The 21,387-nt window shown below is 51.6% G+C and overlaps 1 protein-coding gene and 1 long non-coding RNA gene across 3 annotated transcripts; both read right to left on the bottom strand.

Moving 5' to 3' along the window:
- Positions 1 to 5,988, bottom strand: LOC130457558 (uncharacterized). Its single transcript, XR_008916870.1, has 2 exons — positions 1,000 to 5,988; positions 1 to 858 (listed from the first exon to the last, which is right to left on the bottom strand). It is a non-coding gene; the product is annotated as an uncharacterized LOC130457558 (long non-coding RNA).
- A 2,319-nt stretch (positions 5,989 to 8,307) lies between these two features.
- On the bottom strand, positions 8,308 to 18,781 carry LOC100029008 (uroplakin-3b). Of its 2 annotated transcripts, XM_007485980.3 has the most exons (6): positions 18,146 to 18,778; positions 13,645 to 13,794; positions 12,518 to 12,737; positions 10,758 to 10,837; positions 9,986 to 10,115; positions 8,308 to 8,579 (listed from the first exon to the last, which is right to left on the bottom strand). In XM_007485980.3, the coding sequence occupies exons 1-6, from the start codon at positions 18,216 to 18,218 to the stop codon at positions 8,408 to 8,410; spliced, it is 825 nt and encodes a 274-aa protein (XP_007486042.2). In that variant the 5' UTR covers positions 18,219 to 18,778; the 3' UTR covers positions 8,308 to 8,407. The 2 variants fall into 2 exon arrangements, with proteins under 2 accessions (XP_007486042.2, XP_007486043.2); XM_007485981.3 differs by lacking the exon at positions 13,645 to 13,794 and having other exon boundaries at positions 18,146 to 18,781.
- Positions 18,782 to 21,387: the final 2,606 nt, after the last annotated feature.

Genomic DNA, 21,387 nt, shown 5'->3' with positions numbered 1-21,387 from the left:
TCTGTCAAGGTTGGCTCATAGTGCGAGCATTGCCACGGATGAGGATGGGAATGATGAAGATGATAAATAGCTAGTCTGAGGTGTGTTAAGGTTTCCAAAGTGCTTTCTTTATGTGATCTCATGCGCTCTACTGAGTGACTCGAGGAGGCTGGTGCTATTTGTTGTTGTTTAGTCATTTCGGTAGTATCTCACTCTTCGTGACCTCTTCTGAGATTTTCCTGGAAAAGCTACTTGAGTGGTTTGCCATTTCCTTCTCCAGCTCATTTGACAGATAAGGAAACTGAGGAAAATAGGTGAAGGGACTTGCTCAGACCACATGGCTAATATCTGAGTCTAGATTTGAACTCAGGAAGATGAATCTTCCTGACTCCAGTGCATTCTCTCCACTGAGCCACTTAGCTGCCCCATAGTGCTATGATTATCTCCTTTTTCCAGATCAGGAAACCAAAGTTACAAGAGGTTAAGGGACTTGCCTAGGGTCAACTAGCTAATAAGTGTCCAAAGCTGGATTCTAACTCAGATCTTTCTGACTTCAAGCCCAACACACTCTCTCTGTGCTACACAGACTTATGTATTGTATTTTGGGTTCTTTCTTCCTTAACGTGATTTTGTCTACACCTTACCAAGTGCTAACGTCATCCGCAAGCTAGAGATTCCATTGTTCATGCCCACCACCAAATTTGCTTAGTCACTCCCCTATTGTTGGGCATTAGGGCATGGCATTGTTCATTGAGAGTCTGTATCTCGTAGCTAAAATTATGTTGGCCTCTACTAAGATAATTGCGGTCAAGCGGCTCTGCCATGTGTTGACCGTGTGGTAGAAGACGGGCCATTCCATCTGGGCTTTGGTTTCCTCATCTGTAAAATAAATATAATGCCCGGGTGGCCATGGGGTCGACTGAGTCAATTCATCCAATCATCCCATCCCACTTCACGTAGGTGATGAATTGCTAGTCCTACTACAATAGCCAGGCGAGAGAACCCATTGGAACGGTTCACCTCCGTAAACAAGACGTGGGCATTTCCACTAAGTCAATGAATAGATGAAGTTTGGGCTTTTGACTCAGTGAGGAAAGTCCTGGCTTGATTTCGGTGCCTTCGAAGACCACTGGAAGTGACTCTCTCCAGAACGGCCCCCCAAATCGAATGCTCTTTGCTCGCTGCTCCTTCTTCTTTGGCTATCCATAGCCTTTGTCCCTGCTGAGATCCCCTTCCTCTCCCTGAAGCCCTCTTCTCTCTGGATTTCCATAGCAGGACCCACCCTCCGCCCCATCCTCCCTAGGAAAGAGAAAGAGCCAGGGTAGGGTGAGAATGAGCTCCTTCCCATCTTTGTTTACACTGTATTGATGTCCTTTTTTTATTTCCCATCAGTCCTCTCCCTCTCCCCATAGTGTTCCCTGGCAACAAATGAATTCATTCAAGCACCTAATCCCACGTCTTTCAAAAAGTCTGACTCATCCCACACCTCTAGTCCACCGCATCCCTTCCAAGGTGGATGAGGCATTCTTTGCCATCAATCCTCAGAAGTTACAAAAGGTCAGAGTTCTGAGATCGTTCAAGACTGTCTTCCGTGTCACGAGTTGGTCATTATTGTACATCACAATAGCATTCATATAGCCTTTTGAGCTTTGAAAAATGGAAGAAGACAAAGAGGAGGGGAGAAATGGTAGTGGTCAAATGGGTGGTTGCTCACCTGGACAGGGGAAAGATCCCCAGAGCAGAGGCGGAACGAGGGTGAAGTGACTGAGCCTTTGTCCTAACCACTGACATCAGGGTGAGGTTCCTCTAGAGTGACAATTGCACTGAGCCATCCCTTCCCTGTCTTAGGGTGCCACTTGCACCACACCCACCCGATTGGCATTAGACAAGGTGCCATCTCCAGCTCAGTGTCAGGGTGTATATATATAATGTCAATGCTAAAGACCAAGGGCAAGGGACTGCTGGTAGAGATACGGGGAAATGGACAGAGTGACAAAGTGTGCAGGAAGCATGGAAGAAAGGGGGATGCAGAAGATGTCGGAACTGGACCTACTTCCTTCTTTTGGATACGAGGAAACAGAGAAGGAGGCAGGAGAAGGGATTTGGGGGTCAAAGCAAGTTAATTGGGGGGGATGAGACTCCAGGCAGGTTTCCTGTCCCCCTTTCACTTCCTAGTGCCATCAGAAACTCTGAGCGGTATAAAGAGACATTTTGTACCTTTGGACGACATCTCCCAGCATCCCCTTTTTTTACTCTAGCTTTGCATTTTAGTTGTTATTAATTAAATCTTATTAAATATAATACTTGGAGGATTGGGATATTCATTTTCAGTCTTACAGAGCTAAAGGAGAACTCAAAGGTTGTCAACTTGAACTTGATCAGGAACCCACCTCCATCAAGTGGTCCTCCAGGCTCTTCTTGAAGCCCTGCAGCGACAGCAGGCATCTTCTCCGGCAGCCCGTTCTACTTTGGGACTGCTTTGGATGGGGCAGTTTCTTCTGGGCATGAAGGGGAGAATCCTCCCCCCCCCCAAAAAACAGAAGGATAAAGATTAGGACAAGATCGGAGAAGAACTGGGACTGTAGCATCTGGTAGCCATGGCAGATATGTTCCAAGATCTATCTCAGAGGGCTGAAACTGCAGCTACCAGTGGACTCCTGCTCACCCCCTCTATAGGTGCCCTCTCCCTCCACTGGGTGCTCCACAGCCTCCCACCCCTCCACAAAGAAAATCCCTCCCAAAGGGAAAGCGGGAGACATCTAGCTAGGGTAGAGCGCCACCTCGGGACCTCCAGCCCTTCAGTTGATCGTGGAGAACTGAAGCCTGGGAAAGGGACACAGCAGAGGAGGGGGCTCTACTGTAGTTCCTCTTGGTGAGAACTTAAGGAAAATATCCTGAAAGAAGTCTTAGAAAGTAGCTTGTCACTGCTCAGTTAACGAGCACAAGATGTGCCAAGTATTGGAGAGACCAAGAAAGCTAACGAGTCCCTGCCCACAAGGAGCTTTTAGTCTGATGGAGGACAGAACATGAAAACAAAACAAAAATGAATGCTAGCTAATGCAGTTGTTGCTCAGTTGGGTCCTACTTCATGACTCCATTTGGGATTTTCTTGGCAAAGATACTGGCATGGTTGGCCATTTCCTTCTCCAGTGGATTAAGGCAAACAGAAGTTAAGTGACTTGACCAGGGTCACACAGCTAATGAGTATCTGAGGCTGAATTTAAACTCAGGTCTCCCTAACTCCGGACCCAACACTCTAATCACTGAACCACCTAGCTGGTTTTTCTCACAGAATAAATGGAAGGTAATCTCAGAAGAGATGACACTATTAGTAAAGGGGATTGGGAAAGACGTCTTGAAGAATGTGGGAGCTGAGTGTTAAAGGAATCCAGAGGCTAAGAGGCAAAAGTGAGGGGGGAGAGAAGCTTCTGAATGCCTCCCCATATCTCCTCAAAGAGTTTGTTTTTATCCTACAGGCAATGGGGAGCCACTGAAGGTAGGGTAGAAACATAAAGCAGATCTCATTAGGAATTTTACTTTGGCAGTAGTGTAAAAGAATGGATTGATAGGCAGCCAGTGTGGTACAACGGAAACAACACTGACTAGAGTCAGAGGACAAGGGTTCAAATCCCATCTTTGACCGTTATTCCCTGTATGACCTTGGTCAAATCTTATGGTTCTGGGACTCAGTTTCCCCAACTCTAAAATGAGGGATTTGACTCAATGGCATTGGAAGTTCCTCCCAGCTCTAAATATCTGTTTCTAAGACTGGAGACGAGGAGGAAGAGAAGCTAATTCAGGAATCCAAGGGAGAATCACAGAATCTGAAAACTGGAAGGGACCTCAGTGGCCAGACAGTCCAACCTACAGATGAAAGGGATCCTGGGCAATTGGCCATCCAGCCTTTGTTCAAAGACCTCCACAGCGGGCGAGCTTTCCAGGCAGCCTCTTCTGCTTTTAGACAGCTCTCGTGGTCAGAAAGCCTCTATTTTGAGCCTCCGATTGCCTCTTTGCCCTTTCCATTAATTTCTGCTGGTTCTGAACAGACTGTCTCGCCCTTCTGCATGACACCCCTCAGAGACTTGAAGATGGTTCTCGTGTCCCCTTGAGAGACAACCTGAATCCTGGTAGTGGCCGTGTGCAAGATCCAGGGACAAAAAAAGCTCCTGATGGAGTCAGAGAGGTCCTAAATATCCATCTAGGCTCTTTTCTTGGCTACCTGGAGGACCTTGGGAAAATCATATGCCTTCTCTGAGACCACTGAAGGGGTTGAACTAGACAATAATAATAACTAGCATTTATTTATATAGTAGATTTGGTCCTCACACCCCTGGGAGGTATAATTATTCCCACCTTGTTCCTTCTGGTTATTAATATTATTGGGCAGCTAGGTAGCACAGTGGATAATACATTGGGCCTGGAGTCAGGAAGACATGAGTTCAAATCCAGCCTCAGACACTTCCTAGCTGTGTGATCCTGAGCAAGTCACCCTATTTGCCTCAGTTTCCTCACCTGTAAAATTAAATGGAGAAGGAAATGGAAAACCACTCCAGACACAAACTTGCTATATGACCCTGAGTAATTCACTTAACCATGTTTGCCTCAGTTTTCCCATCTGTAAAATGAGCTGGAAAAGGAAATGACAAACTACTCCCAGTGTCTTTGCCAAGAAAATTCTAAAGGGGGTCACAAAGAGTCAAAAACAACTGAGTAACAATTATTATTGTTGTTTCCATTTTGCAGATGAGGAAACTGAGGTCTTGGATGGTTAATTAACTGTGTGGTCCCACTGCTAGGAAGTATTTGAGGCGAAATTTCAATTCAAAACTTTCTGAGTCCACTGCAATCCCTTCCATCTGTACATCTGTGAGCAGAGATGGGAAATGCTTTCAGAGGAAGAATCAGCGGGACCGGACAGGGAAGGGGAAGGAGAGAGAAGACCCAAAGCTCACTCCAGGGGGACTGGGAGGATGATGCATCCTATCCAGATATAAGGAAGTTGGAAGGAGGGGCAGGTTTGGGGGTGCTAATGACTTCAGCTTGAGAGAGACCTCAGACCTTTTGGGAGCTGGCACAATCCCAAGGTGGGGCTTTGCTAGGTGCTTTGCGGCTGACTCATTCCTGTGAAGGGCGAAGGGTGGGGACTTGGGTGGGGGGGTGGATACTGGGTGAGGGCTCTAGTCTTACAGCTGCAGGGAGAGAGAAGGGGCCCCATTTGGACTCTGGATGGTGATAGCAGAACTGAGCATTACAGAAAGCTTTCCATCCAAGGGGCCATGTCAATGTCTGCTGTGCCCTGGGGGCTGATGGGAGGGGGCTCCTGGGAAATAAGGTGGACTCCAAAGGTGGGTGGGGAGCCCTAATGCTGCTGCAGGTGGGAGGGGAGCCCAGCTGTCGCCCTGAGGCATCGGTTTTGACTGGCATAAACTAGGCTGGCTCAGGGGCACCAGGGAACTGGGGTTCATGGGGTAGGAGGGTTGGTCTAGTAAAGGAAGAGCTGGTCCTGAGGGGCATCAATGGGCCTGGACACGTGGGTATTGCCTCTCTGCCTTTCTGCTCTCCTGGCTCCAGCCGATAAACCCAGGACAGCCCCTTCCCCACTCTTCTGCCTTCATCTGAGAGAAACCTAACTAGGGCAGGGCAGCAAGGATACTGTGGTTCAGAGGAGTCCAGCAGCAAAGGTTGTCTCTTCAGTTGGACCCCACCACAGCCCTGCAAATGAGGTTAACATTGTGTTTGTTTATTTATTTGAGCAGATCTGTGGTTGACAGGGGCACTCCCATAACAGAAACCTCTTCCAACAGTGCAGATCAGCAACTATTCTCTAATTTCTAGTCGTAGGGCAGAGGGCATTGTGGGTCAGGCATGTCAAAGGATATCTGTGTGAAAGTTAATGGAGGCAGAAAGAAAAGAGATATTGTCATCAGAGCATACCTGGACAGGGAGAGGATGGAAGGAAGAAAGAAGGAAGGAAGGAAGGAAGGAAGGAAGGAAGGAAGGAAGGAAGGAAGGAAGGAAGGAAGGAAGGAAGGAAGGAAGGAAGGAAGGAAGGAAGGAAGGAAGGAGGGAGGGAGGGAGGGAAGGAGGGAAGGAGGGAAGGAAGGAAGGAAAGAGGGAGGGAAGAAGGAGGGAGGGAAGAAGGGAGGGAGGGAGGGAAGAAGGGAGGGAGGAAGGAAAGAAGGAAGGAAGGAAGGAAGGAAGGAAGGAAGGAAGGAAGGAAGGAAGGAAGGAAGGAAGGAAGGAAGGAAGGAAGGAAGGAAGGAAGGAAGGAAGGAAGGAAGGAAGGAAGGAAGGAAGGAAGGAGTCAAGGATTGTACAAAAGGGGGCAGCTAGGTAGCTCAGTGAATTGAGAGTCAGGCCCAGAGGTCCTGGATTCAAATCTGACCTCAGATACTTCCTAGCTGTGTGACCCTGAGCAAGTCACTTGACCCCCATTGCCTAGCCCTTACCACTCTTCTGCCTTGGAACCAATGCCCAATATTTATTTCAAGGCAGAAGATAAGGGTTAAAAAAAATGTACAAAAGACTTCTCCTACAGTCAGGTAGATATAGGTAGCTCCTGGGGAGAGGTCAGAAATATAACTTTATCATTCACACATTTCAGTTATACCTGACTCTTTGTGAACCCATTTGGGGTTTCCTTAGCAGACACTGGGCTAGTTTGCCATTTCCTTCTCCAGCGTCATTTGACAGATGAGGAAACTGAGGCATACAGGGTGAAGCGATTTGCCCACGGTCACAGTGCCAGTGTCTAAGGCCAGACTTGAACTCTTCTGACTCCAGGCCCAGTGCTCTAAGTACTGCATCATCTGGCTGCCCTAGGCATGTAACTAGGGAGGGACAATTGGGATCTTTCCCAGGCCCGGCCCATGTGAGGGGTGAGGTGGTGGAGCGAGAATGGACGGGAGCAGCAGAAAGAAGGTATTGTCCTCAGGAGTGACATGTGCTGCCAAGGAAGCCAGTGGGGCTTGCAGGGATGCGCCCACTCCCAGAACCCTGCACCTGACCCAGCTTAGGGGGAAGAAAGGGGCTCAGAAGGTCCGGGAAGGCAGGGATGGGAGCCTCGCCCTCTCTCTCTGCCCCTCCCTGATAGAATAACAGCCTTCCTTGCCTGGTGGGTGAGGATGATCCGCACGGGCAGGTCCTGACTCCCACAGCCCAGCAGAGGGTTTGGATTTTTCTTTTAAATAACTCGTAGCCTCCGGGCCATTTCCTTCTTTCACTCTCTCTTCAGAACACAGAAATGGCCGCTTCCTTGCCCAAGGTTCAAGGCCTTCCCCTGATGCTTACTACTTACATGACCTTAGATAAGTCATTTCACATGGCTGGCCTCAGTTTCCTCATCTACTCGAGGGCAGAGCCCGTTTTCACTTTTGTCTCTGTATACCCAGCATCCAGCGCCATGCCTGGCCCATGGTAGGTACTCAATGAATATTTGTTGACCAATTGTTTGATTGAAATGAAGCCACAAAATCCACAGTCTCAAAGGAGTATATCTTGGGTGAGAGGACCCGGGTTCAAATCTCCCCATCATACCACCTTGGGCAACTTCTGGGGTTCCTCTGGGCCTCTGTTTCCTCTGCAACATGAAGAGGTGGGCCTGGATGACCTCGGAGGTCCCTGCCAGGCGCCTCTCCTGCCCCCTCTTCCCTCCCTTCCCTTTGGGGGGCCGGAGGTGAGTCAGACTGTGGAAGGACAGTGGCCCAGCCTTCTCCCCAGAGGGGCAGTTCCAGCCCTTCACAGGGGCCCGAGGGTGGAGGCCTTTGCCAAAGGGAGGGGAAGGGAGGCCGTCAGAGGCCCAAGTCCTCCTTCAATCACAGCCAGCCCAGACGAGGATCCCGGCAGGCAGTTAGCACACAGCCCGGAGGGGCCCAAATCCCACTGACCACCCCTCCAGGCAGCGCCTTCTAGTGGCTCGGCCCCTCTGGGAGTCCAGTCCTTCCCTGTGAGAAACGGGATCGTTTCTAACCCAACCGTGTCTCAGGATCCTTGCCGGGTTCCACAACAGAAGAGCGGTGAGGGCCGGGCAGCGGGGAGGAAGGATTTATTTGTCCAGGGTCACCCGGCCGGATTTGAACCCAGGACCTCCCGTTTCTGCGCCTGGCTCTCAATGCACGGCAGCGCAGTATTCTAAAAGGCTGCCTCCATCCCACAGAAGTGTCCAGCAGAGAGGGGGAGCTCCTCGGGGACCCACCAGGGTCTTCCCCTGCCCCACTTGCCTCCTCCCCGTTACCCTCTGGGGGTCCCTATGGGGGGCCATGGTGGGAGGTGGGGGGGGGGGCCCGGCGGGGAAAGGGGGCCAGCCAGGAAGCAGGGAAGAGACAGAAGAACCTTCGGGACCCTCTCCGAGTCCTTCTTTAATTCGTTCCAAAATGCAGCGGGAGGCGGGCGAAGGCTGGAAGCTTCTGCGTTAGCCCAGCGGGGAGGGTCAGACTATGGGAGCAGGGCAGGGGCCGGGGGGCAGGTGGGCTCCCCAGCCCACGGGCAGCGTGTCTGCCTCGCTGGGCGGGATGTGGTGGGTCGTGTAGCGCTTCCCAATGAAGGAGCCGATGTGCAGCTGCTCCGGCGGGGAGGGGTCCTCGGGCCACCAGAGGCTGGAGCTGGGGAAGCAGAGCGCAAAGCTCCAGTGAGTGCCCCGGCCGTGCCCTCGAGGGGGGAGAGAAGTCACAGACTGCGGCTCTCTCTGCCTCGCTCTCCATCTCTGTCTAGTGGAAGGATGTGCCAGGCGGCCTCTGACACCCCTTCCAGCTGGCCATCTCCGAACCGGCGTTACCTCCCCTCTGGTCACTGTCCCCCTTTCGCCCGACAAAACGAGGGGGGCTCGATTCAGAGACCCCAAAGCTCCTCCCGGCTCGCCGCTCTGAGCCTCAGGCCCTCCGGCCTCTCCCCAGCCTCCGTCCCCCCTAGAAAAGGCAGAGGCTGAATTGGATGGCCTTCGAGGCCTCCTCCTGGCGGAGGCCAAGGATCCTCTGGCCCCTTCGTCCTGGGACCCGAGCGATGGACCGGGGCCAAACCGAGTCAGAACTCTCCCCAGCGGTGCAGATCATGCCTGGGAGGTTTAGAGTATTGCCCGGGCCATGGAGAGGCGGCTTTCCTCCCGACTCCAAGGCCAACTCTCTGGCAGACACCCCTCGCTTTGCACGGTCCACTGGAGGAGCTTCCTAAACGTGTGCCCCTGGTCTATGGTCTCCTCCCCACTGGAAATCCCTGGCTGGACCATTCATGAGAGGAAACGAAGGCCGGCATTGCCCCCTGGTGGCTGGCCCTCATCTCTGCGGGAGCCCAAGGGTGCCTGAGCCCTCCAGGACTCTGCCACCACTCAGGCAGGGTCTTCTCCTCCCTGGACCTTCCTCCAGGTTATCCCACCATGCCAAGATGGCTGGGAACAGCTGGAATCCGCAGAAAACCTCCCAGATCTGCTGGTCCCAGGTCCTTTCTGGGCCCTGGGAGCCCCCGGGACCCCGATCTCCAGAGCCAGAGGGGTCATCCTCAGGGAGCACCTGCTGGCCTCCTCCCCTAGGCGTATGGGACCTACCCAGGACAGGGAGCACAGGCATAGACCTAGGGACCTGGAGGGGATTCTGCTGAAGGCAGTGACTGAACACCTGGCCCCAGGTCAAGAGGGCCCTCTTAGGGTAGAGGAGATGACTAGAAGCTGCAGAGAATCTTCCCAACTCTAGAGCCAGAGGACTCGAGTTCAAATGCTCCTTTTGACACTCCCTCTATGATCTTGGACAATCACGTCACCTCCCTGGACCTCAGTTTCTTCATCTGTGAAATGTGAAGTTCCCACTCTGGATGGCCTCTGAGATTCCTCCCAGCCTTGTGTTCCTATATACTTACTAACTGGCAAACCCCTTGGCCTCAGTTTCCTCCTATGTAAACTGAGGAATGGTTTCTAGAGGCAGCTCCAAATCAGCAGTCCTCTGATCATCTCTCCCAGCCCACCCAGACAGCTTCAGCCCAGGGGATAAGGCTAGCCCTGGCCCGGGGTTTTAGGACTCACAACTGGACGGTGGAGGCGATGAGGAAGGCGATCACCAGGAGGCCCGCAAAGGTGGAGAGGATGGAGGTGATGACGATCATGCAGCCACTTCTCCTGCCCGGCCAAGTATCAATGCTTCTGGGGTCCTTCCCTGGAGCAGCAGAAGCGCCAGGCTGCCTCCCTGACTCCCAGCCCCACTGGGCAAGGGAGCAGGGAAGCAGGATGGAGGGGGAGGAGAAGGGGAAGAGGAGCAGAGGCCAGGAGGTTGGGAGAACTGGGGTCCAGAGCTGGATGGAAAATGAGGATGAGTTCTGGAGGACGTGCCCTTCTCTCCCCACTCTCCAGAGCCCGGAGCAACTCCGGATTGCTCGCCCTTTTTAGGGGAGTCTCTAGCTAAGGGCAGCTAGGGGGCCAGCCTGAAGATGGGAGGTCCTGGGTTCAAAACTGCCCTCAAACACTACCTATCTGTAGGGTCCTGGGCAAGTCACTGCTCTTCTGCCTTTGAACCAAAACTTACTATCAATTCTAAGACAGAAAATAAGGTTAAAAACCCAAACAGAGGGCTACGGTGTTCTCCACCCCCAATTTAGCCTGGAATAGTGTCCCAGCTAAAGACAGAGCCAAGATGTGTTGGGTCCATTTCCCATGTCACTCGTACCCTAACACAGTGCCCCGGATCATCAGTGTTTAATGAGCATTTGCAGAACGAGGCGATGAATGAAGATGAGAGGGCACGGAGAGCTTGGCACCAGTGCCAGGAGAGAGACAGTCTTCCCAGACTCTGGGATACTACCTTGGTTGAGAGTGATTGGGTCTGACCACCGCGTCTCTGCCTTGGGCTGGCCATTGTTGTCCATCACCAGAAACTTCACCCTGGGGAGAAATTGAGGCAATCAAAGGCTGAGAATCTGAGGTTCTGAGCCCGAAGGGGCCCTCCCGGAAGCCCAGGAACCCAGCAATTCAGGAGATGCCCTTATTGGACCCTTGGGAGGTCTGATAAGGGCGCAGTCATCTCTCCCACCTCAGGGGGCCTGCCTTGACCATCCCAGTTCACCTTGGCCTTCAGGACCTCTGAGGAACCCATTATCTGTTTCCTGTAGTTCAGTCTCCCTGGGCTTAGATGCTAATTGTTTGACTACAAGCTTCCTGAGGGCAGACACATTGCCACATTTGGAACTGGAAGGAATTGTGAGACATCTTGTACAATTTCTGCATTTTACAGATGAGGAAACTGAGGCCCACCAGCCAATTGATTTCACACCTTTAGAGTTGTGAGTTTGGCCATAGGCTCAGAGGTGGAAGGGCCTTAGAGACCATGAATCCAACCCATTTATTTTACAGAGAAGGAAACAGAGATCTAGGGCAGCTAGATGGTCCAGTGGATTGATCAGGGGGCTTAGAGTCATTTTAAAGCTAATTATTTATTATTCATTTTATTTATTCATTATTCAATATTTTTATTGCTATTAATTTACTATTCACTTTCATGAATCATTCTCCCCACACATGAAAGAAAGATGAATTGTGTCTGATAATGTACGCAGCCTCAGTTTCCTCATCTGTAAAAATAGGCTAATCATAGCACTTTCCTCCCAGGGTTCTTCATATAGTCATGGATTACAAAGTAGAAGGGCCCACAGAGGCTATGGATTCTGCAGCCCTTAATTTTATAGATGAGGAAACTGAGGCAGGCAGAGGTGAAGTGACTAGCCCAGGATCACATAGCTAGAAAATGTTTGAGGCAGGATTTGAATATCCTATTCATTATGCATTTCATCAATCATTTTTCTCTTCCATCCATTAAAGTTTCTTTGAGTTCCTCAAAGACATAATTTCTTATAGCACAATAATAATCCACTACACTCATATAGGGCCAAGAAAAAAGCTAGCCTGTCTAGAGCTTAAGGTTAGCAAGGCCTCTGACTCTTGCTCTCTCATTGGTTCCTCACAATAGCCCTGGGAGGTGGGGGCTATGCTTAGCCCATTTCACAGATGAGGAATCTGTAAAACAAATCATAGTTTATTCACCCATTCTCCAGTCAATGGGCACCTTCCTTGTTTCTAGTTCTTTGCCTCAAAGAGAAACATGGCCGCTATGTATGGCAATGGTATTACACATAGGACCTTTTACTCTGCTTTTGACATCCTTGGGGTAGATGGGGATTGTGGAGTCAAAGGGTGTCAGCACATTAGTCACTTTCTCCAACATTGACAAGTTTTCCTCCCAGAATGGTTGGGCCAGTTCACTGCTCCACCAACTATGTATCAGTGTGCCTATCTCCCATGGCTTCTTCAAGACTGTCTATTTTGACTTTATCTGATAATTTGCTGCTTCCCTCCTTTTTATAGAAGAGGAAACTGAAGGCTGTGGAGGGGCTGGGGAGGAGTGACTTGCTAAAGGTCCTATCTTTAGTCAAGGGACCACTGGGACGAGCCCCCCAATATTCTGACTCCTGAGACTAGGGCTCTTTTTACCCTGCCTGGCAGAGACCCAGAGGAGCTGCCAGGGCACAGAGAACCAGGTGACCAGCTTAGGGTCCATTCCGTCCTCACCTGTAAGGACCAGGGGCCAAGAGGGGAGCGTTGCAGTACTCCTGGCTCAGGTTTCGGAGGCAGTTGGTGTCACTGCCCACACGGAGGACGGCGATGTCTTCTTCCTCACACGGGTAGAGGTCAGGAGACAGCTTCAGGGTCATGTAGTAAAAGCTGCTGGACAGTTCAGTGTAGGAGGGGATCTCTGCGGCAGTCTTAGGGTTCTGGAAATCCTCCGTGGCTATAAGGAGGAGACAGAGGGAGACCTAAGCAAGGCTCCGATGGGCCTTCATTCCCACCCGAGCTGGAGTAGACCATCATCGCTTCTCCCTCAGAGCCTTCATCCTCAGCCTCTTCCCTCTCCTAGGGGAAGGCCAATGGGGGTTTGGTCCATAGCGCTGAATTTTCAAAGTGCCATATTGGGAAAGAGCTGACAGGACTTTGACAGCAGAAAAACAGCCGTTTTGCTCCTAGTTAGCAAGAATAGTTGGTTGAAGAGACAGCTGGGTGGCTCAGAGAGCCAGATTCGAACTCAGGATGGCCCATTTTCAGGTCTGGCTCGCTATCCACTGAGCCACCCAGCTGCCCTCTTGTAGGACCCTTCGATGGCTGTCAATTGCCTTCGGAAACAAACAAAAGTCAGTTTCTCCGGCTCTCGGGCGACTCTTCAGCTCCGTGTCACGATTTCTCGGCTGGTTTCTCGCTCAGCCTCACCGTCTCTCCACTCCTCCTGACTCCTCTGTCCATCAGGGCCCCGTTTCGCTCCCTCGTTTTCTCGAGCCTTTGGGATTCCCCCAGAGAACGCGGAGCTCTTCCGGGGCTGCTCGCGTGCCTCCGACTCAGCCAGGAAAGCAGGGCCGGCGGCTCCGCTCCGAGAAGGGCGTCTCCATGGCCACTGCTGGACTTCCGGGCTCCCCGGCCCGGCCCCGGCCCGGCCCCCTGGCTGATCTGGCCCCAAGACACTCTCCGGCGGGTCTCTGCTGGCTGTTATTTACTCCAGAGGAGACAGCGGAACCGTCCAACCCTCCGGGGAGTGACTGTCCGGACTAAAGCCACGGCGGAGGAGATCCTCTGGGCCTAGATCGAGGCCTCCGCCCGCGCCATGCCCCCCCCCCCCCCGCTGCTCCCCCCGCACCCCCCCCACAAACCATTGCTGAAGGCGACCACCAGCCAGACAGCATCAGCCGGGGCGGCGAGCTCTGAGAAGATGCATCTGGGCTGCTCCAGAGAGAACGTGGCCGCAGTGACCTTCCCCTCCAGGGCCAGCGCGGAGATCTGCGGCGTGTACGGGATTTGGTCTGCAGAAGAGGCCGTGGGCAGTGAGGCAGGGGCTGCTGGGATCCCATTTCACAGATGGGAAACCGAGGCACACAGATCAGCCCGGAGTCCACAACCAGTAAGTGTACAAGGCTAGATTCGAACTCAGAGCCCCCTGGCTCCAGGCCCAGGGCTCTCCCTGGCCTCCCTTTAATCATTGCGATTCGTTAAGGAAGACGAATGATGACTGATTAGAGGAACTGGAGCTGGAAGGAAGCGCAGACACCGTGGAGGCTCCCTCTGGGCTCCCTTGTTCTCTCCACTGATGGGAGACAAGGAGGAAGGAAGAGGGAGGAGGGAAGCCCTAATCCTGCCTGGGATCTGCAAGCACGTGCCACCCACGGCTCAAATATTAACCAGCTCCACCAACCAGACTTTCCTGTCTCTGTGACCCTCGGCCTGCCGCCTCTCCCCGTGACCCAGCCCAGGCATTTGGCAGCCGGGCCCGGAGACAACACCCACGAGGGGTGCAAGGCCTAGAGCCAGAAGGCCATCTAGACCAAGCCCCTCATTTTACAGAGGGGGAAACTGAGGCCCAGAGGGGTCACATAGCGTAGGATCACACGACCATCAGTCTAGAGCTGGAAGAGACTTCAGGGTCATCTAGTCCATCCCCTCCCTTTACAGATGGGGAAACCGAGGCCCAAGGAAGTCAAGTGATTTGACCAAGTTCATGCAGGTAGTCAAAGACAGAGTGATCCCATCAGGCTGAGAAGATGTTCTTCTCCCCTGCAGCCCCGTAAGGCAGGTAGGACCAGTTATAGACAGGTAAGAAAATTGAGACTCAGGCTCAGGAGATAGTGCCAGGCCTGGAGGCAGGAGGGCCTGGGTTCAAATGACCTCAGATTCGGGCAAATCTTTTATTGTCTGGCCCTTACTGCTCATTTGCCTTGGAACCCATACTTAGTATTTATTGATTCTAAGAGAGAAGATAAGGAATTTTATGAGAGAGAGAGAGAGAGAGAGAGAGAGAGAGAGAGAGAGAGAGAGAGAGAGAGAGAGAGAGAGAGAGAGAGGGAGGGAGAAAGGGGGGAGGGGGAGGGAGGGAGAAAGGGGGAGGAGGAGGGAGGGAGAGAGAGGGAGGGAGGAAAGAAGAGAGAAAGAAAGGGAGGGAGGAAAGAAGGGAGAAGAAAGAAAGGAGAAGAAAGAAAGAAAGAAAGAAAGAAAGAAAGAAAGAAAGAAAGAAAGAAAGAAAGAAAGAAAGAAAGAAAGAAAGAAAGAAAGAAAGAAAGAAAGAAAGAAAGAAAGAAAGAAAGAAAGAAAGAAAGAAAGAAAGAAAGAAAGAAAGAAAGAAAGAAAGAAGGGAGGGAGGGAGGGAAGGAAGGAAGGAAGAAGGAAGAAGGAAGAAGAAAGGAAGAAGGAAGGAAGGAAGGAAGGAAGGAAGGAAGGAAGGAAGGAAGGAAGGAAGGAAGAAAGAAAGAAAGAAAGAAAGAAAGAAAGAAAGAAAGAAAGAAAGAAAGAAAGAAAGAAAGAAAGAAAGAAAGAAAGAAAGAAAGAAAGAAAGAAAGAAAGAAAGAAAGAAAGAAAGAAAGAAAGAAAGAAAGAAAGAAAGAAAGAAAGAAAGAAAGAAAGAAAGAAAAAGAAAGAGGTGAGAGGATCAAGGGTCAGTCCCTGCCTCTGACACTTGCTACTTGGGGAAGTCACCAACTTCTCTGTATCTCAGTTTCCTCCTGCAGAGATGATTATATTTTCTGTCTTAGTAACAAGTTGAAGACAGAAGGGCAAAGGCTAGGAAACCAGGGTTAAATGACTCTCCCAAGGCCACACAGTTAGGAAGTATTGGGCCACATTTGAACCCAGGTCCTCTGACTCCAAGCCTGGCACTCTATCCACCGAGGAGCAGCCAAGCTGCGCCAAGACCATTTCATTTTTATCTGAGTCATCTCAGCACCAAGGACCTGGCACAGAGCAGGTGGTTGATACATATTTGTTTTGAGAAACCCTCGAATTGGAACACTGTGGCATTCAGATGACCCAGAAGGGAGTTCAGAAAATGCACCTCCCTCCCATCTTTGCAGAGGACAAGCCGCTTGTCCCCAATAGGCCTCGGTTTACCCCTCTGTAAAATGAAGGATGTTGATGACTTCCGTGGCCTCTGGCAGCTCTCGGTCTGAGCCCTTGGATCCAGTGAGGAGATCTCTTTGGGGATCTCTCAGGAAAGGGCAGGAGGCAGCGGGCACAGAATTCAAGCCTCTCCCAGGGGCCACCATTCCTGAGAGTTCGGAAGCTCCAGAAGGAACAAGGATGTGGCCGAGTGGCTTTGCCAGGCCATAGAATGTCCCTGGACGGCTCTCCCCCACTGGTCCCCGAAGGCTGGTCCTGGCTATATGTGGGAAGGGGGCGAGGAGCCAGGGCCAGCCCAAGGCCTAGTCCCAGCCCCCACAGGGTAGGGTGGAGCCCCGAGCTCCCCTGGAGCAGCCCAAGCTCCCCTGACCATCCTCTCCATGTGATGGGAACGGTGCTCAGGAACCTCTTGGGGTGGCAGAAGGAGCCTTGAAAGGGGAGTGGGGACCCCCGGGAGATTTGGGGGGCTTTTTTGTTTGTTTTTTCACATCTTTGGCTTTGGCTTCTCTATCACCATCCCTTTGAACATATCCAGGGGCATGTTAGAACCAGCTCAAACCGGTTCAAGGGAGCTGATTGTTAAATGTTCAGTGTGAGCAGATACACCTCTGAAACTACAGAGACTACAAATTAAGGCTTGAAGGACTGTTTTATTGAATGTCTAGACTTAAAGTGGTGGAGAAAATGTTCGTGAAGATTAAAAGCTTAAGCTTAAAAAGTGCATTGTGGATCAATTTTTTTTTCTGGAGAGCCAATTGTTAAATGTTTGCCTGACTATGTCCCTCTTAACTCCTCTTCCAACCAAGCCATTGCCTTGTAACAAAAAAGAGGCAAACCCATCAGGTTTGACAATATACACACTATTTCACACCTACGGCTCCCCCCTCTGCAAAGGAGGGAAGCTGATGCATTTTCTCAATTCCTCTCCAGGCAACCCTAGATTCGAATCTCTGCTCTGCCTCTTATTTCTGGGACCTTGACTGGGCAAACCCCTGGGGGTGTCAGGGTCCCCCCCATATGTGCCACAAGGAAGCTGGACCCAAGAATTTCTTTGTTGGCTCCTGCTCTAATAGTCTGTGACTCTATGAATGTGACCCTCAAAAATCTAGACCTGGGGGCAGCTGGGTGGCCCAGTGGATAGAATGCCAGGCCTAGAGATGGGAGGTCCTGGGTTCAAATTTGACCTCAAACACGTCCCAGCTCTGTGACCCTGGGCAAGTCACTTCCCAAAGATGTCCTAGAACTGATGTGAAGGCAAAAGGTAAGGATTTAAAGAATAAATAAAACAAAAGAAAATCTGGAGCTGGGAGGAGCCTCAGAAACCATCTAATCTCACTGATTCATTTGACAGGATAGGAAACTGAGGCCAGGGGGAAGTGACTAGCCCAAGGGCACAGAGCCAGTAGCAGAAGCAGAATGTGAAGCGAGGTCTTCCAACTTAAAATCTGGTGTCTTTCTGCTGCATCAGGTGGGTCCTGTAGGTAGGAAGCCTTCTATCTTATTGATGGGAAGAGCAAATTTGTCCTACAAGGGAACCTCTCACAACAGGACTAAGCGTGGGGCCCGAGGACCTGGGTTTGAATCCTAACTCTGCTTTTGAACAAGTCCTTTACCATCTTGAGGCCTCAGTTTCCTCCTCTGTAAAATGATAGGTTGGACCACAGCTCTGGCAATATTATCCTATGAACCTCTCCAAGAGGCCTCAGTTTCCTTAACTGTAAAATGAAGGGGTCGGCCTCCATGAACTCGGATTCTACCATCCTCTGCACGTCTGTCTGCAGTTGTACAGACTTCGAGAAATGTGGCGTCTTTATTCTGGGTCTGAGCAGCATTTAATTCAAACAGAGCTTAAGGGAGGCGTTTCCCCTTTAGGGGACCTACGTTAATGGATACCCTGCTTAGAAAGGAGAAGACAAAAAAAGAATTTGTTTCCTTAAATAAAGATCCTCACCCAGCGCTGACCATTCTTCATAATGAATTAGATAATAATTTTTCTAAAACTTCAAAGTTTATAAAGCACTTTGCCTGAAATGACCCTTTGAGTGAGGTATGCAGACATTATTCCCATTTCACAGATGAGATACTGAGTCCCTCGTCCAAAGTCTCCCATTTGGTCAGTGTCAGAGGTGGGATTTGAACCCGGGGCTCCCCTGCCTCCAAGCCCAAGGGGACAGAAGAGTGACTCGGGCCTTCCCTGGGTGGCTTTCATGCCTTCCTCTCTGGCTGGATCTGGCTCTCCCTCCATCTGCAGGGCCCCACCAGACTCACCCAGGCTGGTCACGGTGCGGTAACTGATGAGCAGCAGAAGCAGCGAGAACGGAGCGCCCCAGGCTCCCCCCATCGCCTCCGCGAAGAGCTTCTGGACTCGGGTGATGGCTGGGCTCCTGGCTGGCTCTCGGTCTAGCTCAGAGGGGCAGGAGGTCCATGGGTGGGAGCCCTCATCCGGCTCGTCCTCTCCCCCCAGAGCTCGCAGCCACACACACCCTGAGACTGAGAGGAATGGCGACTGAGGGCAAGCTGGTCTGGCAGGTTGTCCGGACGGGGGGAGGCTGAAAAACCTGTACTTGGAGCGCCCTCCCCCTGGAGCAGCAGGAGGGCTCTGAGAAAGGGCACTTGGGAGCGCAGTGCCAGGAGGTGAGACGCCGTCCAGCCCCACCACGGAAGCGGGGCTCGGCCTTCTTCCCGAGCCTCCGATACTCTGACTCTCTCACAACTCCATGCTCCAAGCTCTCGAGGCCCACTCTGCTCTCTGAGTCTGCAGGCTTCAAAATCCACTAGGGGAAGAGGGTCTGGGGAGGGTGGGCTGAACTCTCCTCCCCCCTCCCTCTGCCTTAGCTGGGCCCAAGGAACTCCAGCTTCCACCTCCCCCGGGCATTATTGAAATTCCTGGCTTCTGGCACCGCCAGGCTCTGTAGAGCTCTCCCTCTCGCCTCAATGATTTATCTTTGCCCTTGTCAGCCCCACCCTGGGACACTCTGGCTGCTGACCGGTACGGGGAGAGCCAGAGGCTTCTCCATCTCTCTGGCCCAGGAGCTGCTTTCGCCTTCAGCAAACTTTATTAAGCACCTACTGTGTGCCATCGACATGAATGCAAAACCAAAGTCCTGACTATCCTCAAGGAAGTAACATGCAGGGGGCAGCTGGGAAGCTCAGTGAGGGGGCAGCTGGGTAGTTGGGGGGGGGGAGGGGTACAGCTGGATAGCTCAGTGGATGGAGAGCCAGGCCTAGAGACGGGAGGTCCTAAGTTCAAATCTGGCCTCAGACACTTCCCAGCTGTGTGACCCTGGGCAAGTCACTTGACCCCCACTGCCTAGCCCTTACCATTCTTCTTCCTTGGAGCCAATACACAGTATAGATTCCAAGATGGAAGGTGAGGGTTAAAAAAAAAAAGGAAATAACATGCAAATACAAATATGATTGGGTTCATCCTCATTGGATCCTCACTGGGAGAGAGACCTTGGCCCAGTCTCTTTACCATGCTGGGTCCCTGTTTCCTCCTCTATAAAGTGAAGACTAGATGGCCCCTGCTCTAAAACTGATGATTCTAGACAGGTTTTCAATGGAGCCAGTGTGGGGGCCACCATGCTTCTACACTCCATGATGAAGTTAGTTGCGGGGGAATTCCACCTCACCCTTTGCCCACACTCTTTCCACCGATCCTCACTAGACGTCCCAGGAGCCCATTTAAAACGGTATTCCCATGGCAGCTCAGTAGCACAGTGGATAGTGTGTCAGGCCTGCGGCCAGGAGGACCTGGGTTCAAATCTGGACTCAGATACTTCCTAACTGTGTGACCCTGGGCAAGTCACAGAACTCCAATTGCTCAACCCATCGTCTCTTCTGCCTTGAGACAAGGTGAGAGTTTTAGAAAAAACAAAGCAGTGAGGCCTAAATGGGGGCTGCCCTTCCCCACTAAATGAAGGAGCCCTGGAAAATCTCAAGCCCCTGAATTATTGCCCACCGGCAATAAAGGTGAAAAGCCTCTTTTCCCCAACATCAAGGAGTTTGAACATCAAATGGCTGCCAAGTTCTCCAGGCATGAATCAGCTCCACTCCCTGGCCCGGGCTCCTCACTCCCCTCCCTCCATGCCTTGGTCCTACAAATCTGCATAAGAACCCTATAAAGAACCCCCTGAATCAAGTGGTTTGGAGGCCCCTTTCCAGGGGAGCCCAGCAGACCCCGCCTAGTTCCCCACTCCCTGGCTGCCCCTTCTCACTCTGACGGAGTCCTGGTAGTTCAGTCATTTCAGTTGTGCTCCACTGTGCATGGCCTCATTTGGGGTTCTCTTGGCAAAGATCCCGGAGTGGTCGGCCACTTCCTTCCCCAGCTCATTTGACAGATGAGGAAACTGAGGCCAACAGGTTAAGGGAATAGCTCCCTTCAATAAAGCCGGCTCTCTGATGACTCTTCCTGTGGGATCCATGTTTCTTTGTTCTGAGTTTTGGAGTCCAGGACCTTACTCAACCTTTAATAGGACAGAGCATCACCAAATGGAAAGACTCCCCTTGGCCTCTTTCCTCCTCCCTGACGTTTAAAGGAGAGTCAAAAGGCAGCATAGCTTCCCCTTCAGTGGCCAGGATGTGGACCTTCTGACCCGACCTCATGGGGCGGCCACCTGCTTTCTTGCTGTCTCCGCACTGGCCTTGGGTTTCATCTCCCCAGTGGTTTTGCACTCTGGCCTTTCCTATCAAAAGGTCATTTTTCCTTGGGGGTAGCAGCTAGGTGGCTCAGCGGATTGGGAGCTAGGCCTAGCGATCCGCTTTACCGCTTTATCCAGAACCGAAGAAACAAGACACAGACAAAGCAGAGACATTTATACACCAAATGTTCCAGAGTCCCCTTCTCAGACAAGACCAGTTCTGGGACCTCCTGGTTTCTCTGGTAGCACATTAGTCATTCCTCTGTGCAAAAAAGGAAGCCAGTCCTGAAGGAATCACCCTGCTGACATGCCAGAATGGAGAGGTTGAGGAAGAAGTGTCATCAAGCCACCAAAAGGCAAATGTCCTTTCTGATCGTGAGTCTTAGGAAGAAACACCAGTCAATGCAAGTTTCATCCATAGTGCATTACAAAAGGAAGATTAAGTTGTAGTCGAAGGGTTCAGTCTTTCAGTAGAGAGAGGGGGAAAGAGAGGAGGACCTCCCTTCACAAAGCGGGGTTCGGGGGAGACAGCTGATGTTTAGGTTGACTCAGTGAGAGGAGAGGGGGTTTGAAGATTTTCTCCCTTCTGCCTTCCCTCCTTAGCTAAAGCTACTCTCCCAGATTCGCTCTTGTCCCTCTTGTCCCCCCTCCATTACTCGAGACCAAAGGGTCTTCCCATGATCTGTTCACTCACACTTGTTCACAGCTTGGGGAACAGATAATTATTTTAATGTCCACTCAATCAGGATAATACAAGGAATAACTGGCAGTAAAGAATGGGAAAAGGAAAGTGGGAAAGGGGGTTCCTGTCTCTATCTAAACCCTTCCCCCTGCCTCCTCGAGTTTGGGGGGAACTCAGGCCTTGGCAGC

This window comes from Monodelphis domestica, chromosome 2, assembly GCF_027887165.1.
Source record: "Monodelphis domestica isolate mMonDom1 chromosome 2, mMonDom1.pri, whole genome shotgun sequence".
NCBI classification, from domain to species: domain Eukaryota; kingdom Metazoa; phylum Chordata; class Mammalia; order Didelphimorphia; family Didelphidae; genus Monodelphis; species Monodelphis domestica.
The sequence above is the reverse complement of the archived record's forward strand: the minus strand, read 5'-3'. Positions and strand labels throughout refer to the sequence as shown.